The sequence below is a fragment of the Puma concolor genome, chromosome E4 (assembly GCF_028749965.1).
Source record: "Puma concolor isolate L17-30 chromosome E4, mPumCon1.1.hap2, whole genome shotgun sequence".
Classification (NCBI taxonomy): domain Eukaryota; kingdom Metazoa; phylum Chordata; class Mammalia; order Carnivora; family Felidae; genus Puma; species Puma concolor.
In genome coordinates, this window is record NC_141683.1 from 66,590,195 (window position 1) to 66,606,208 (window position 16,014).

A 16,014-nucleotide genomic window follows, 5' to 3' on the forward strand; every position below is an offset into this window, starting at 1 on the left:
AGCTAAACAGAGCAGTTTAAATGCATATGTTCCAGCCAATCTTTGACTCCCACCCACCTCTGCACACACCCCATCCCCCACACACATACAAGCACATGCACTAGCTGGCTTATATATGATATCTTTCACCTCACTAGCTCTTTTCCCATTACTTTCGACAGTATATCTGACGATGACATTATTATTGATGCTACAGTAAACAGCTAATATATGTGGTAAAAGTACATGCACTATAATGAATCAAAATGACATACCCACCCACCAAACTCCCTCTACTCATTCTAATCAGATAATGGATTTTTTTCTTTGAGTGTACTACAAAAGGAGGAAGTAGCATTGGAGAGGAAAAAAAAATTCATAAAAACAGGGGGAAATAAAAGTAAATGTTTAGGTCATTGAGATCAGAAAGGAAGTTCATCAGAAGATTTGTGTCATGTAAGATTTGTGTCAAGTAACATGTAGTCCGTCAGTTCTATATAGAGTATAGTCTTCTTAACTTAAAGTTTCCTGAAACGTAGCTCAGTTTCACATGAATAAGCTAGATAACATCACTACAACACAGTCTATCTAAAATTTATCTTGTAGAAAAAAAGCACAGCCCTGTTTCATGTTTTTGGTTTTTGTTATTATTATTGCTAACGATCTTACATAAATCTGGTAGCTTTCTAACTGGTTTTTACATTCCCTATTTTTATTAAGGAAGTTTTACTTCTAACCTTCTATTTTTATATTTTTTGTTTTGTGTTCCTTGACGATAGAGCGCAACAAAAGCCAGGAAAAAATGTGAATATGATAGGAAATAGAAAACTATATCTAATCAGAATGATAGAACAAAAATTCCTGAGATAAGCAAGGCTTAGACGTCAAAAAGGAAAAGAGGAACTCTGGGGGTGTGTGTGTGTGCGTGTGTCCACTCACGTGTGCGCACACACACACACACACACCCCTACCTCAAAATAAGAAACAAAAAGGATGAGTGGAAGGTTGAGAGCAAGGGACTCAGACACAAAACCTCCAATTAGACTTTTTATTATGATGCAATTCATTACAGCATAATTACATTTCTTATGAAATGATTAATCATAAGGTTAGAAGAAAAGGTTATGTTGAATGTTAATTATACATCCTGTAAAGAATTTCAAAGCTGTTAACGGCGGTATTCTCACAGACTGTCAGTTGCCGTAAATTAAACTCTAGGAAGGGAATTTGGCAATATCTTTAAAAATCCAAAATCATATATCCTTTTACTAATCGATACAACTGGGAAGAATTTATCCTACAACTAATTTGTGGAAGTGAGCAGAAATGTTCACAAAAAGATGGTTGGTCCATTACTGGCAACACCAAATATCGAAAATAATGTAAGCATTCCTTACTGAGGAAATTACGACCATCGTGCATTCATATAAGGGAATCAATGGGATGGTACCGAAAGTTCCTCTAGACAGATGATAAAACAAAAAGGAGAATGAAGGTATACAAGAGTCACCCATATCTGTTTTTTTTAACAAAGAATATAAATGTATGAATGTGCTTGCATGAGAAAATGCAGCGAAGCACACAAGAAACTTAACAGTGATTATCTCTGGGCACTGGGATTGAGATCAGGAGGACAAGGAGATAGGAGTGAACATTTTGTGTGTGATGTATGTGTACTATGTATTTAGTGTATATAGAGAGATATCATATATATGATTTTTTTACCATACACAACTATTAATTTTTAAATTGAAGGGAAATAAGTTAAAATAAATCAAAGATTGTAAAGAAACAGAAACAGGCCAACAGGCATCACAGAGCACAATTTTAAGAGCAGAGAACTGAAGGGGCGCCTGGGTGGCTCAGTCTATTGAGCATCTGACTTCAGCTCAGGTCATGAACTCCTAGTTCATGAGTTCCAGCCCCAGGTCAGGCTCTGTGCTGACAGCTCAGACTCTGGAGCCTGCTTCAGATCTGTGTCTCTCTCTGTGTTCCTCCCCCGCCCCTCTCTCTCTCTCTCAAAAATTAATGAATATTTTTTTGTAAAAATTATTAAAAAAAAAAAAGGGGGGGGCAGAGAACTTAAGGTATCATTTACATACAGCGGAGCATTCTTACCTGGCACTTGGCACTGCAGTATTTGGCAACTCGGCATTGAGAGCATCGCATCAGTTTTTCCTTCCTGTTTAAAAAAAAAAAAAAAAAAAAATCCCATTAGGAAATGAGTGACACCAATAGGTTCTGCTCACCCCATTTGTATGGTCCCTTAAGACTGAGATTTTCACACTGATGGGCATCATCTTTCATCCTCAATGTGAGATACGGACATAGTAATAACTCTTTTTTAAAATAGTGGTGAAATGTATATAATATAAAATTTACACGTTAAACATTTTTACGTGTATAGGTCAGTGTGTTAAAAAGATAATTCAAGGGGCGCCTGGGTGGCTCAGTCGGTTAAGTGCCTGACTTCGGCTCAGGTCATGATCTCCAGGTTCGCAAGATCAAGCCCCACCTGGGCTGACAGCCCAGTTCATATCCTCTGCTCCCCTCTCTCTCTGCCCCTCCCACACCTGCTCTCTCTCTCTCTCTCTTTCTCTCAAATAAACAAACATTTAAAACAAAAAAAAAGATAATTTGAGGCACAAAATGGAGTCACTTATGCTTACCACCATACCATGTTTGAGACTTAACTATAGTTTTGACTCCCCCAAAAGTGGATTCTTAAACCAGTCTATCAGAGATTACTAGTTAAGTAATCCGCTTGATAGACCGCTGCTCTCCCATGATGAAAGTGATCTTGCAGTAACCAACTCATTTTTTCACCTTGTAACTGCTCTCTTCTGCCCACAGAAGTCTTTCATTTTGTACAGCATCTCAGGGCTACTTTCTGTCTGCTACATTGGATCCCACCCAATTCATGAACTTCTGAATAAAGCCAATAAGATCTTTAAAGTTTACTCAGTTGAATTTTGTTTTTTAGCAAATGGCATTAAGTATATTCATTTGATGCGCAACCATCACCACCACTAATGTCCTTTTTAATAAAAAAAAAAAAAATCTGTTAAAATCAGAGATTCCCACTGAAACCGGAAGTTTTACTTCACAGAGATTTTAATCTCTCCATATGAAATTGAGAATTCAGTCCCCGTAACTACTTGGAATGGAAGTATCCTATACTCTTCAAATATAAAAAAAATTGTATACGTCTTAACCTATCATATAGTTTAATTATGCATATCCTCCTCTGGAAAATGATTTTAAAATTCCATTAAATCCAGTTACTACTTTAGACATGCTGAATTGAGATGCTCCAAAGTTACATCTCCCCCAAATCACCTGCGTAAGAAAAAAGCAAAGATGAACAAAAGGTTGAATTATAAAATAAAAAATAAATGAACCTGATGATAAAATTAATAGTGACAAATAAAAGGCAGGAAGGATTGTGGATACTTTCAGGGCAGCCAAGAGCATTAAAAAGTCAAACTGTAATTTTAGTATCAATTACAAAACAAAAACAAATCCTTCTAAGCACTTCTAATGGGCCTGGTACTATTCAAAGATTTTTACATCTATAGTTTATACTTAATTTCAAATAGTCCTATAAGTAAAAAGTCTTATTATGACTACTTTGGGGATACACCAATACATTTTTCAAAAGATAAAAAAAACATAGTGCAAACTAAGAAGACACACCATAAAGTGCATGGCAGGTGATACTGAAAGGGTAAAAACAAAATCCTAAAGAGAATCAGAACCTAAACATACCAAGTACTTACCTCTGGGACAGCAAGGGTCAGATATGGAGCATAAAACAAGGGCAGAGGTTAAAATCTAAATAAAGGGAAGCCAAAATGCCTGCCATCCCCAAGTATAGAATTGTGGCTGTCACATATCAACATCCCAGGCAACAATGCAAACCCCAGCAACCTGGCCTTCAAGCGCTTACTATGACTATCACCCTGGACTACTGCTCTAGGGTAAAACTGGATAAAACCAAAATCTACCCATAAGCTGTTAAGAGACACACATCAAATAAAAGGACCCACAAAGGAGGATGAAATGGATATGCCAAGCAAATATTAACTAAAGGAAAAGCCTATGTAATTGCATCAATTTCGGGGGGGGGGGGGAACACTTTACAGTTAAAGATCTTGTTAGAGATAAATAAGGTAAATACTCAATGATAAGAGACTCCAGTCACCAGGTGTTAGGTACCTAGTGACAAATGTACCCAGTCTCAAAATATATGAAGTACAAGAAACAGATCTGAGGGAAAAATGACCGACACAATAAGTTAATACCTGTAAGGCCCTTAAAATAGTGCCTGGAATATAGTAAACACCATATAAGTATTAGTTATTCCTATAAAAAGATACAAAGTCTTTTTCAGGAATTCAAAACCAAGCAGATAAAGAACAGGGGTTCAGGGCACCTGGGTGGCTCTGTTGGTTAAGCCCCACACCCATTCACACACTGTCTCTCTCTCCTTTAAAATAAATAAACATTAAAAAAAATTTTTTAAAGAATAGGGGCTCAATAATATATTCGATCTCAGGCAATACACAGACCCTTATCCCTGTTATATGAATGTGCATTCACATATTCCTGTTCAGCACCCACTGACCATTTACAAAAGGTCCCACAAAGTAAACCGCAAAGCAAATCTTAAAATTCCCAAAGAATCAATATCATATAGATCATTTTCTCCAACCATAAGGGAATTAAATTAGAAATCAGTAACAAAAACAAACCCAGTGAAATATCATATGCATGAATATTTAAAAGCATGCTTTTACAGAATTCAAGGATCAAAGAATTATAATGAAATTAGAGTATACACACACACACAAACACACACACTTTTTTTTTTAAGTAGGTTCTACACCCAAGTCATAGGGGATGGAACTCCCCTTGAAATCAAGAGTCACATGTTCTACTGAACCAGCCAGGCATCCCAAAAATTGATTAAATAATGGAAAAATACCAAAACTTCTGAGATAAAATGAACACACTACTTACAGGAACATTTATAACTTTAAATGTTTATGTTAAAAAAACTGAAAATAAATGAGCTAAACATGTAAGTCAAGACTTTAAAAATAACAGAAAACTAAGGACAGCATCAGCAGGAAATTATACAACATACGAAATAGAACACAGTGATCTAAGAGGACGAGCAAAACCAGAGGCACAAATAACATCAACAAATTTCTTGCAAAATCACTTCAGAGAAAGTTTCCAAACAAATAATATTGGAAACAGAATGGAATGGAACTCAAGATTCAGTAGATTGAAAAACAGACAAGAGAAAATTCCGAAGGAACGGTAGCAGTGACATAATTTTCTAATCTCCTTAACTCTCCCCATAAACAAAATGACAGCACGAGTTAGAGAGCCAACCTGAGCATCACTCGCCACCCAGGAAAACATCACAACAAACTCAAAACATGACTGGGCAGAGGAAACCACTAACAGCTCTGAGACTTAAGTCGGTGTATTTGTGGGAGAAAACCAAGAAGGCCACGGGGCCTCCAATAAGCCTGAAAACAGAAGAAGCCACAAGCGGCAAAAAGACGCCCAGTGTGTCCAGCCAACGTGACAATGGGAGCCAAAACTGGGACAGGATGCTTTCTGCAAGAATTTTCCAGAGAAGGAAGTCACTGGGACTCCCCTGAGTGCTGCCCTCCTCAGACCCGACTTCTCAGATTTTCCCTCCTCTCCCTTTTCTGGTGTAAGTTATTCAGAGGCGCCTGGGGGGCTCAGTGGGTTAAGCCATCCACTTTGGCTCAGGTCACGATCTCACAGTTCATGAGTCCTAGTCCCAAATCGGGCTCTGTGCTGACAGTGTGGAGCTTGCTTAAGACTCTCTCTCCCTCTCTCTCTGCCCCTCCCCAACTTGCTCTCTCTGTCTCTCAAGATAAATAAATAAACTTTAAAAAAAAAAGGCAATTTCTGTTACTTGCAAATATAAAGCCCCAGCTATAGAAGGTGTTTCTTCTTGATTTTAAAAATTAATGGGCAGGGGCGCCTGGGTGGTGCAGTCGGTTAAGCGTCCGACTTCAGCCAGGTCACGATCTCGCGGTCCGTGAGTTCGAGCCCCGCGTCAGGCTCTGGGCTGATGGCTCAGAGCCTGGAGCCTGTTTCCGATTCTGTGTCTCCCTCTCTCTCTGCCCCTCCCCCGTTCATGCTCTGTCTCTCTCTGTCCCAAAAATAAATAAACGTTGAAAAAAAAAAATTTAAAAATTAATGGGCAGAATCAAGCTACCTCAGAAGATCAGCGATGAACAGGTTAGCAAGCAAAACTGTGTCCTCTCCCTCCCATAGCTACCAACCACAGGCTTTCATGAATTTTCACAGAATGCTGGCAAAGTGAATAGCAAGATTACTCTAAGTACCTAAATAATTTAATTGTTGTTTTGATGGGTGGAAGAAATTCCTTAACATGAGTTATTTAAATGTTCAGGGTTACATATCAAATAACAAGTTCTCAAGTTTCAAAAACAGGTCAAATGAATCCAACAGAAAAGTGGTGTGTGTTTGATCAGACAACCACTGAGCCCCGGAAGAGGTCCTGCTTCTCTCTCGGGCTCAGGCTGAGAACAGAATCCTGTGAAGCAAATTCCACCACTGCAAAGGAGAATGAGTTAGAGGAGTTTCCTTCCAATACTGAAATTATTTGATTCTGCTTCTCTTGTGCCAGTAACAAATATTAACTAAATTTGAAGATGACAAAAGTTGTACACGTTTTAGGTGAATTACGGTAGTCTCAGAGGCACAGAAAATTGATGAATATAGAATTTTCAGATCACAGAAACATCCGGTTTACAAAATGATTAGCTCAAAGTCCAAATGGACTTTCTGAATGAAAAGTAATCTAAGGAAATAGGTTAGCAACATATCAGTAACAGAAAATGATTAATTTACCTCTTTTCCCCTCTCCACTCAAGAGAGAAATAATAGCATTCTAACCCCAAATAGGAGAAGCTATTAAAATTATTTTACACAAAAATCAGTGTTATCTTTAACGATGTCCACAAAAAAAGCAACAAGGAATCCCCTATTACTCATTCATACAAACTGTGACAGGCTGTAGAACACAGTGTCAAATCGGAGAAAATTCTCAGGTAGCTCAGTGCCCCAAATACAGTGGTTCATGGAGCAAAACAAGTTAAGTCCTCTCTTCCAAGTAAAGGCTGGGACATAATTAGCTTCTCCAACAGCACAGGCAAAGGAAATGTAGAAAGGAAATAAAAACAGAACAAAATTACTTGTTCCTCCAGTATACAAATCTAGAAGTTGTATATGGATACAGGAAAAATCACTGTGTCTAAAAAATCAAAGAAGAAATGAGATTAAGTGGCTCCTTCAAATCCCAACAACTAGGGTAATATTTAAGGGAATGTCTCTCTGTCCTTGGTTATCAGCAGGGGGGGAAACTATCGAAGGGTTTAAAACTCTGCCCTAGGGGGCACCTGGGTGGCTCAGGTCATGGTCTCGCAGTCTGTGAGTTCGAGCCCCGTGTCAGGCTCTCAGCTGTCAGCACAACCTGCTTCCGATTCTGTGTCTTCCTCTCTCTCTGCCTCTCCCCCACTCACACTCCTTGTCTCTCTCTCTTTCAAAAATAAATAAACATTAAAAAAAATACAAAAAAAAAACAAACAAACAAACCTCTGCCCTAAAATAATATGGGCAGTTGCCAGGTGGAGGAAAACAAGTTTCCTGGGAAGGATATAGAAAACAAATCCCAGTGATTCAAGTTTCCCCCAGCCCTGGCAGCTGCAGAATCCATTTTAAACTCTGCAGAGAAAACAACGCATCCACAACACATTCATACACAGACAATATGTCTCCACCCCTCAAGTGTCTCCTGGTGTCCCTTGCAGTCAAAGCTCTCCTTCAACGGCCACCCGCACACTCACTGCTGGCCAGGCGGTTCAGGCACCGCAAGGAAGCCCGGCCACCCCATCAGCCTCCGAAGCCACTCATCTGGATGGAGCACAGCCCTGTACGATCTGAAGCAACCCAGGACCCAGCGTGTGTCTTTGCAGCCTCTTCTGGGCTAAAGATCCGTGCCCAGCAATCTTTTGCACACTTCTGTCCTTTTTCAAGGCTGATCACTATGAGCTTTGAGAAGAAATGTGAGCTGAGAGAAAGACCAGACTTCATCAGATAGAGCCTGCCGGCACCACTCACGCTTCCTAAAAAAAGAGGGCTGACCGCAGGATGTCTGATGGAGTACCCCTGCCTGAACACAAGTTTTAAGGAAGATTCTCCAGTAACAATTCCTATGAAAATATTTCTTCACATAATCAGGACAAAAGATGCTCTGTGGAGTATGAGGAATATGGACTGTTTTAGAATAAAGAGCTCCATTTGTTTAAAAGGCAAAACCCAAAATAAGTGAAGTCTAAATATAATTTTTAAAAGAGACCACAGAAATAATATTTCTTTAAAGAATCTTTGTTTGTAAACATCTCCAAAATCTCAGACTCCTGATTCATTAGAAACGTTAGTGTTATGTACCCAAGTACCTGCCTGTTTCCCCATGGAAATTTCTGGAGCAAATGAAACTCTGCACTATGAAAAGGAGATTATCCCAAATAAAAAGTCATGCTATTCCCTCCAAGGGTAGTACAACTGCTTTTACTCTGACCAAATAAAATACACTGCAAAATGCTAAACAGAAAGCATTCTCTTTGGCATAAATATTCATAATAATACAGAAAAGGAAACTTCCATTTTTGTTTCCAGATGGTAATTATGTTGGTATGGGCCTAAAGGCTTTTTTTTTTAATTAGAGATTCTCATCCACCGTCCACCTAACTATCAAATAGTGGGTTTTTTTTTAATGTTTATTTATTTTAGAGAGGGAAAGAGAGAGAGAACAAGAAAGAGAGAATGAGTGGGGGAGGGGCAGAGAGAGGGAGAGAGAGAATCCCAAGTGCACTCTGCTGTCAGCGCAAAGCCCAAGGCGGTGCTAGATATCACAACCATGAGATCATGACCTGAGTCGAAATCAGACTAGGACGCTCAAGCAACTGAGCCAACCAGGTGCTCCTCAAATACTTTTTAGTACAAAGTAGCAGATGTGGTCAAAGTAAACAGACTCATAACACAGAAAAGCAGAATTGGTTTGGATTCATTTTTCCACATCCCTTATCACTTTATTTCAGACTTCTAACATTCAAAGTACAAAACAAGAAAATGCAATGGTCAATTATTTCAGAAAACAATAAATCTATGATCCCCAGGCACCATACCTTCCTGGGCAAAACACAAGCAATTTAAACTCATATTAGCACTTACGGAGGAAAAAAAAAAAAAAAGCACAGCAACTGACTTCAACTTAGGTCACGATCTCATGGTTCATGAGTTTGAGCCCTGCATCGGGCTCTGTGCTGACAGCTCGGAGCCTGGAGCCTGCTTTGGATTCTGTGTCTCCCTCTCTCTCTGCCCCTCCCCTCCCCCCCCAAAAATAAATACGCATCAAAGAACTGGTGACTTACAGCTGGTTTTTAAGGCAAAGCAGTTTAAGGTAAACTGAAGAAAGCTGTGACCAAAAGGCACTGAAGAGGGATTTGATCTAATGACAACATCTCTGTTCCTAAACGGGAAACCTCTCAGCCTAGTCAGGTAATAGGACTCTGGTAAGTCAAGAGATGTGTTCAATTTCCCCAAGTCTTCCTGAAATCCAAAGTAATAAAAATATGAGAAAGAAGAAAAAATCTGATTTTGCCCAAAGGGTGAAATCAAATACCCTTTAAACAGGTAAGCATTGTTAGTATAAATACCACACAGCATTAACATGAAAATCAAAGTACCAATAGGTAGAATTTCAAATAAGGTATAAGGATAGCTGATCAACATTTTCATCAATAGACTAGGACTTAAGTCTTCAAACTGGCAAAAGATGGTCACCTTGATTTCGGTTCCAGGAAACAGTGTGTCACGAAGGAAGAATTCTCCATCATCTTCCTCTTATTAAAAAATGAAACTTAAAAAAAAAATTAATCTCAACAGCACTGTATTTTAGCTTCAACAGTGATAAAACCAAAAGCCAAATTCACTATCTAATTATAGTAATCTCTTCATTTCAGAGGCCCAGCAGCATCTTCTCCTTCCGCCTGCCTTAAAAATTTGCCCTTCTATTTTATAATTAAGTCTATTACTTTGTTTAACTTTTAATTACAAATTTCCTGAAGTCCTCTGGAAATAAGCATCATGAAATCTCAAGTAACTCATTCTCTCTTTTGGAGAACAACATGAAACTTGAAGTTGTTGTTGCTGTTGTTTTTTAAGTTTATTTATTTATTTTGAGGAGGGCTAGCATGGAGCCTGATGAGGGCTCAAATCCATGAACCATGAGGTCATGACCAGGGCGGAAATCAAGAACTGGACACTTAACTGAGCCACCCAGGTGCCCCTCAATTTAATTTTTAATAATTTATTGAGTTTAATCTCTTACTAGATGCATGCTTTGTAAATTAATTTCCCACAGACTGTGTCTGTATTATTTCTCAACTAGACACTGTAAGAGAATATAATAGAGTGGTTAAATCATTGACACTGGAACCATATGGCCTAGAACCAAATTCTAGTTTACCACCTAGTAGCTGTATGATGCTGAGCAATTTAATACCTCTAAACCACGAGACTAAAATGAGAACAATAATAGTACCAACACTACTTGGCTGTAATGAGAATTAAATATGTAAATCTCTCAACATTGTGCTTGATTCATAGAAAGAGCTAATTTTTCTTAGTACCATCACATTACTATTATTCCTTTAAGAGATTTTGGGATTTTTTTTGGTTTTTTTTTGTTTTTTTTTCAACGTTTATTTATTTTTGGGACAGAGAGAGACAGAGCATGAACGGGGGAGGGGCATAGAGAGAGGGAGACACAGAATCGGAAACAGGCTCCAGGCTCTGAGCCATCAGCCCAGAGCCTGACGCGGGGCTCAAACTCACGGACTGCAAGATCGTGACCTGGCTGAAGTCGGACACTTAACCGACTGCACCATCCAGGCGCCCCTAAGAGATTTTTTTTTTTTTCAACGTTGATTTATTTTGGGGACAGAGAGAGACAGAGCATGAACGGGGGAGGGGCAGAGAGAGAGGGAGACACAGAATCGGAAACAGGCTCCAGGCTCTGAGCCATCAGCCCAGAGCCTGACGCGGGGCTCAAACTCACGGACTGCAAGATCGTGACCTGGCTGAAGTTGGACACTTAACCGACTGCACCATCCAGGCGCCCCTAAGAGATTTTTTTTTTTCAACGTTTATTTATTTTGGGGACAGAGAGAGACAGAGCATGAACGGGGGAGGGGCAGAGAGAGAGGGAGACACAGAATCGGAAACAGGCTCCAGGCTCTGAGCCATCAGCCCAGAGCCTGACGCGGGGCTCGAATTCACGGACCGCGAGATCGTGACCTGGCTGAAGTCGGACGCTTAACCGACTGCGCCACCCAGGCGCCCCGAGATTTTGTTTTTAAAGCAACTCTCAAAAGAAGTTCCTAGATATCATTTGAAACACTTCAGTGTTGAGCAGAAGTATTTTTAAAAGTTCAGCCATTCTAGAAATTCAGAATTTTAGAAACCTTTAGAATGTTTTTCCCAGTTATTTTCAAGTTCTTCATATAGTTAACTCTACATTAGAAGAGAGTACAGAAACAGTACAAGTTATTTACTGAAATATTCATGTATGTAATTAAATGGTAATTACTTCTTAGCTTAGAAGCAACCAAACATGAATAAAATGTAACAATGAAACTAGTGCTTTTGGGGAAACTGTCAGTCAACATGAGTTTTAAATGTTCTAGAAGTTAACACCTGGACCCAAATAATACAAAACTTGTATACATTTTTCTCTTATCTCAAAAGAAAAAAAGAATCAGATATAATAAGGTTGCATTGAACGCTTTTATTTTTCTACATAGGTCAGAAGAAAGGCTGAGAAAATCTTAATGCATCAAGCTCCCCCTCCCCTCATTAGGCTGGTAGAGAAAAGTCTGCAGCACAGGAGAGAAAAGATAATTAACTCTTTCTAGGTAAGCTAACCCATTTTACTAAAAAGTAATTTCCCTGTTTATAGCTCATTTACAATAATCTTTAGAAGACAGAAATTTGTAACTGATCAACCTTGACTAAACGGAAAGAATCCCAACTGCAATACATGATATCATGCATTTTCCCCCAAGAGAAAATGGGAAAGAAAACAATTTTTGAAATGTCATTACTCAAATGGTTTTTAAAAATTATATGGTATTTTCAATGGGAAATTTTAATTATCTTTTTTCTAATACAAAGATCTTTTGGGTGCCACATCCTTCCTGTTGTTGCTGCTCTTTACTTCACTGGGCCCATAAAATCACTCAAGACTCTTTGTACCATGGACTGTGACAGTTCTGGAGAAATACGGATCAAAAGACATGGTTCTTGCCTTCAAGGACTGCTGATGCTACAACAGAAGCAGACCAGCAGCAGCACATGGTATCACCTCCTGTGCTAGAGACCCGTAAGACAGCAACAGGTGAAGAGGGGTAAACTGAGGTATCACTCGTAATAGCTTTTGGTCATCACAGTCCTAGGGTATGGCCCTAAGAAGAGGCACCTAAACTGGGGGAAAGACAAAGACAATGAGAAGTGGGGATGAAGAGGCCAGGTGTGGGATGGACGTTCACCCAGGAGTAACGATGGAGACAGAAAAAGTGAGCCAGGATGTGAAGAAATCACTGGAAGGCGGTGAGGTCATGGGGGTATGATGGCAAATGCTTCAAAGTGGCTGGCAATTTTGAGGGAGAAGAAAAAATTATCTAAAAACAGCAAGGGGAGAGAGCCCTCTGTTTCTCTGGACACTGAGGTACTGTTAGGGTAGGGAAAAAACAACCAGAACTTGGAAAGACAGAAGCACTGTCCTCAGAAGGCAGGCAGGTTTCAGTTAGAGCCGGAAGGAGAAGGGAACATTCAGAGACTTTCGGGATAGGGAGGTTTTTAAAATGACAGAACATGTTCCAGGTGATACAGAAGAGAGGATGGGGCAGGGAGTGCAGTGTTGAAAAAGGGTGAGGAGTTGAGTTAGATTAGGGTAGACACAGAACCATAAGGAGCCAACTCTGGTATTGACGGATAACTTTAGATGTTATCTGATTTCAGAGGCCAAGCTCATTTCACCAAATACTACTCCTAAAATACAGTTAATGCAAAATGACAAAAGTTATAGTCAAAATATGTTAACAAAATTCCAGGAAATTTCAAGAGCAGAAACGGCTACCAGAAGCCAGGTAATAAAAGATGACCAGTGAACCAGAACTACAGAATAGTAAGAATTAGCTAAGTGATTGAGGTTAAAAGGGAAGGAGGGTGGCATCCGAGACCACGGAATAGCACTTAATAAGTACAGACTTCAGCCCGAAGGCAATCCTTACAGCTGCTGCACAGGGGATAGCAATAGAGAAAACTGTAAAAACATTAAGGGACCAGACATGAGTAGTCTAGAGATCCTAAAGGCCTAAGCTAAGAAAACACTGACGGCAGTAATAATACATAATTTCCAAGTAGGCATGGCTACAGAAAACAGAAAACCCAGTATTACAGTGGTCTGACCACACAGGGTTCTGTGGTTTCTCTCATGTAAACCAAGTCCGCAATTGGGATTCTCAAGCTGGAATGGCAGCACCATGATGATCAGGAATCCAGCTCCTCTCATAGTCATTAGTGAATCCACGGAGGCTACTGGAGCTCCAGACATTTCCGGGCAGCAAGAAGGAGTCAACACGAGAGAAGTACACCATCCACCGCAGTAACCACCCTCTGAAGACCCTTCCTAAAATCCCACACACGACTTACAACTCGCTGGCCAGAACGAAGTCGCAAGGCCACACCTAAATGCAAGTTAAATAAGAACACATGACCCTTAGCTGAGCTTGCTGCAACCTCAAATTAAAGTGGGATTCTATTATTAAGGAAGAAGTGCCCAATAATCATTAGATAACCAGCAATCTTTCCATAAAAAATGACAACAAAACCTAATATTTTTTGAATACTTACTGGAATCAAGCGTGTACATGTATATTTTATCTAATGCTAATTATAAGAATTTGCATGGTAGATCCTTTCATTACACAAATTTCTATTATAGATAAGAAAAGTGGGGTATACAGAAATTAAGTAATTTTCCAGGGTTACACCCGAGGTACTGTTCTCCTCAAATTCCATAGTCTACAGCCTTAAGCACTGTGCCAAATGCCTAGTTACGAGCTTCTTCCAACAGTCAGGGAAGGGGTGTCAGGGCCTGAATCAAAGCAGGGAAAAGTGAAAATACAGGTGGGAAAATGGCTACTAAAAATGATCAAGAGCCACTTTTGAAAACAATCTGGCAGTTCTGCAAAAGGTTAAATACAGAATTACTATATTACGCAGCAATTCTAGTCCCAGGTACACAGCTAAGAGAAATGAAAACATGTGTCCACACAAACACATGTACATGAATTTTCACACCAGAGAAGTGGAGAGACTCCAATGCTTACCAACTGATAAATGTATAAGTAAAATGTGGCATAGCCATGCAATGGACAATTATTCAGACATAAAAAAATGGTAGTAGTGATATATGCTACAACATGGATAAACCTTGAAAACATCATGCTAAGTGACAGAAGCCAGTCACAAAATATCACATATTCTATGATTCCACTGATACGAAATATCCAGAATATCCAGAATAACAAATCCACAGAGAAAGAAAGTAGACTAGTTGTCTAGGACTGGAGTGGCAACAATGACTGGGATAAATGGGAAGTGCCTCTAATGGATTTAGAAATTTCTTTTGGGGTGATGAAAATGTTCTAGAATTAGCTGTGGTGATAGTTTCACAACTCTGTGAATATAATAAAAACCAATGAATTGTTTACTTTAAATAGGTAAACTGTAAGTTAAGCATCCATCTTTGGCTCAGGTCACGATCTTGTGGTTCATGAGTTCAGGCCCCACATCAGGCTCTGTGCTGACAGCTCAGAGCCTGGAGCCTGCTTCGGATTCTGTGTCTCCCTCTCTCTCTGCCCCTCTCCCCCTCTCCTGCACTTGCTCGCTCTCAATCTCTCTCTCTTTCTCTCTCTCTCAAATTAAATAAGCACTAAAAAAAAAAAAATAGGTAGGGGCACTTGGGTGGCTCAGTCAGTTAAGCATGCGATTTTGGCTCAGGTCACGATCTCACGTTTCGTGAGTTCAGGCCCTGCATTGGGCTCTGTGCTGACAGCTTGAAGCCTGGAGCCTGCTTCAGATTCTGTGTCTCCCTCTCTCTCTACCCCTCTCCCGCTCTCCCACACTCGCTCGCTCTCTCTCTCAAAATGAATAAACATTTTTAAAAAATAGGTAGGGGAGCCTTGGTGGCTCAGTCAGTTAAGCATCTGACTTCGGCTCAGGTCATGATCTCACGGTTCATGGGTTCAGACCCCGCATCGGGCTCTGTGCTGACAGCTCCAGAGCCTGGAGCCGGCTTTGGATTCTGTGTCTCCCTCTCTTTCTACCCCTCCCCGCCTTTCAAAAATAAAAAACATTAAAAAAAATAGGTAAACTATATGGTATATGATTTATATCTCAACAAAGCTGTAGCCAACAAAAACAAGACAACCAAGAGATGGCGTAATTAGCTACATTCTTCTGATTAGTTCAGTTCTATTCTAATGTCTGAGGAGAACAGAGAATGTTGGACAAGGAAAATTCTTTACTTCTAAGGTGAATACAGCCCTTTGCTTCCACCAGAAAGGGAAAGCAATGGGACTTCCACACAATGGCTAGGTCCCCCCTGGACGGATTCCAAACTCCCACCCCTCAGGGCTCACAGTCTGTTCTAGAAATGGAGATAAAGCCTGTTCCACCCTTCACACTTCCTGAGACAGTTGTCTCGCCTTCTCCCTACACAGCTGCTAGAGAACTGAGTCAACTTTATCTCACATGAATAGGAATATTCACAAAATAGTCACTAGTTTAGGGAGTCCCAGGAAAAGCTTTCCTATTAAAATAAAGGTTTCA

General features: G+C 39.8%; 1 protein-coding gene across 3 annotated transcripts in view; it reads right to left on the minus strand.

Annotated features, from left to right (window-relative positions):
• SMYD3 (SET and MYND domain containing 3) overlaps positions 1-16,014 on the minus strand; it is a 697,887-nt gene that overhangs the window by 532,070 nt on the left and 149,803 nt on the right. For all 3 annotated transcript variants that reach the window (XM_086694286.1, XM_086694284.1, XM_025926273.2), the window contains exon 2: positions 2,098-2,161. In XM_086694286.1, the coding sequence (XP_086550412.1) occupies positions 2,098-2,161 (64 nt within the window). The remainder of the gene's footprint in view (positions 1-2,097; positions 2,162-16,014) is intronic.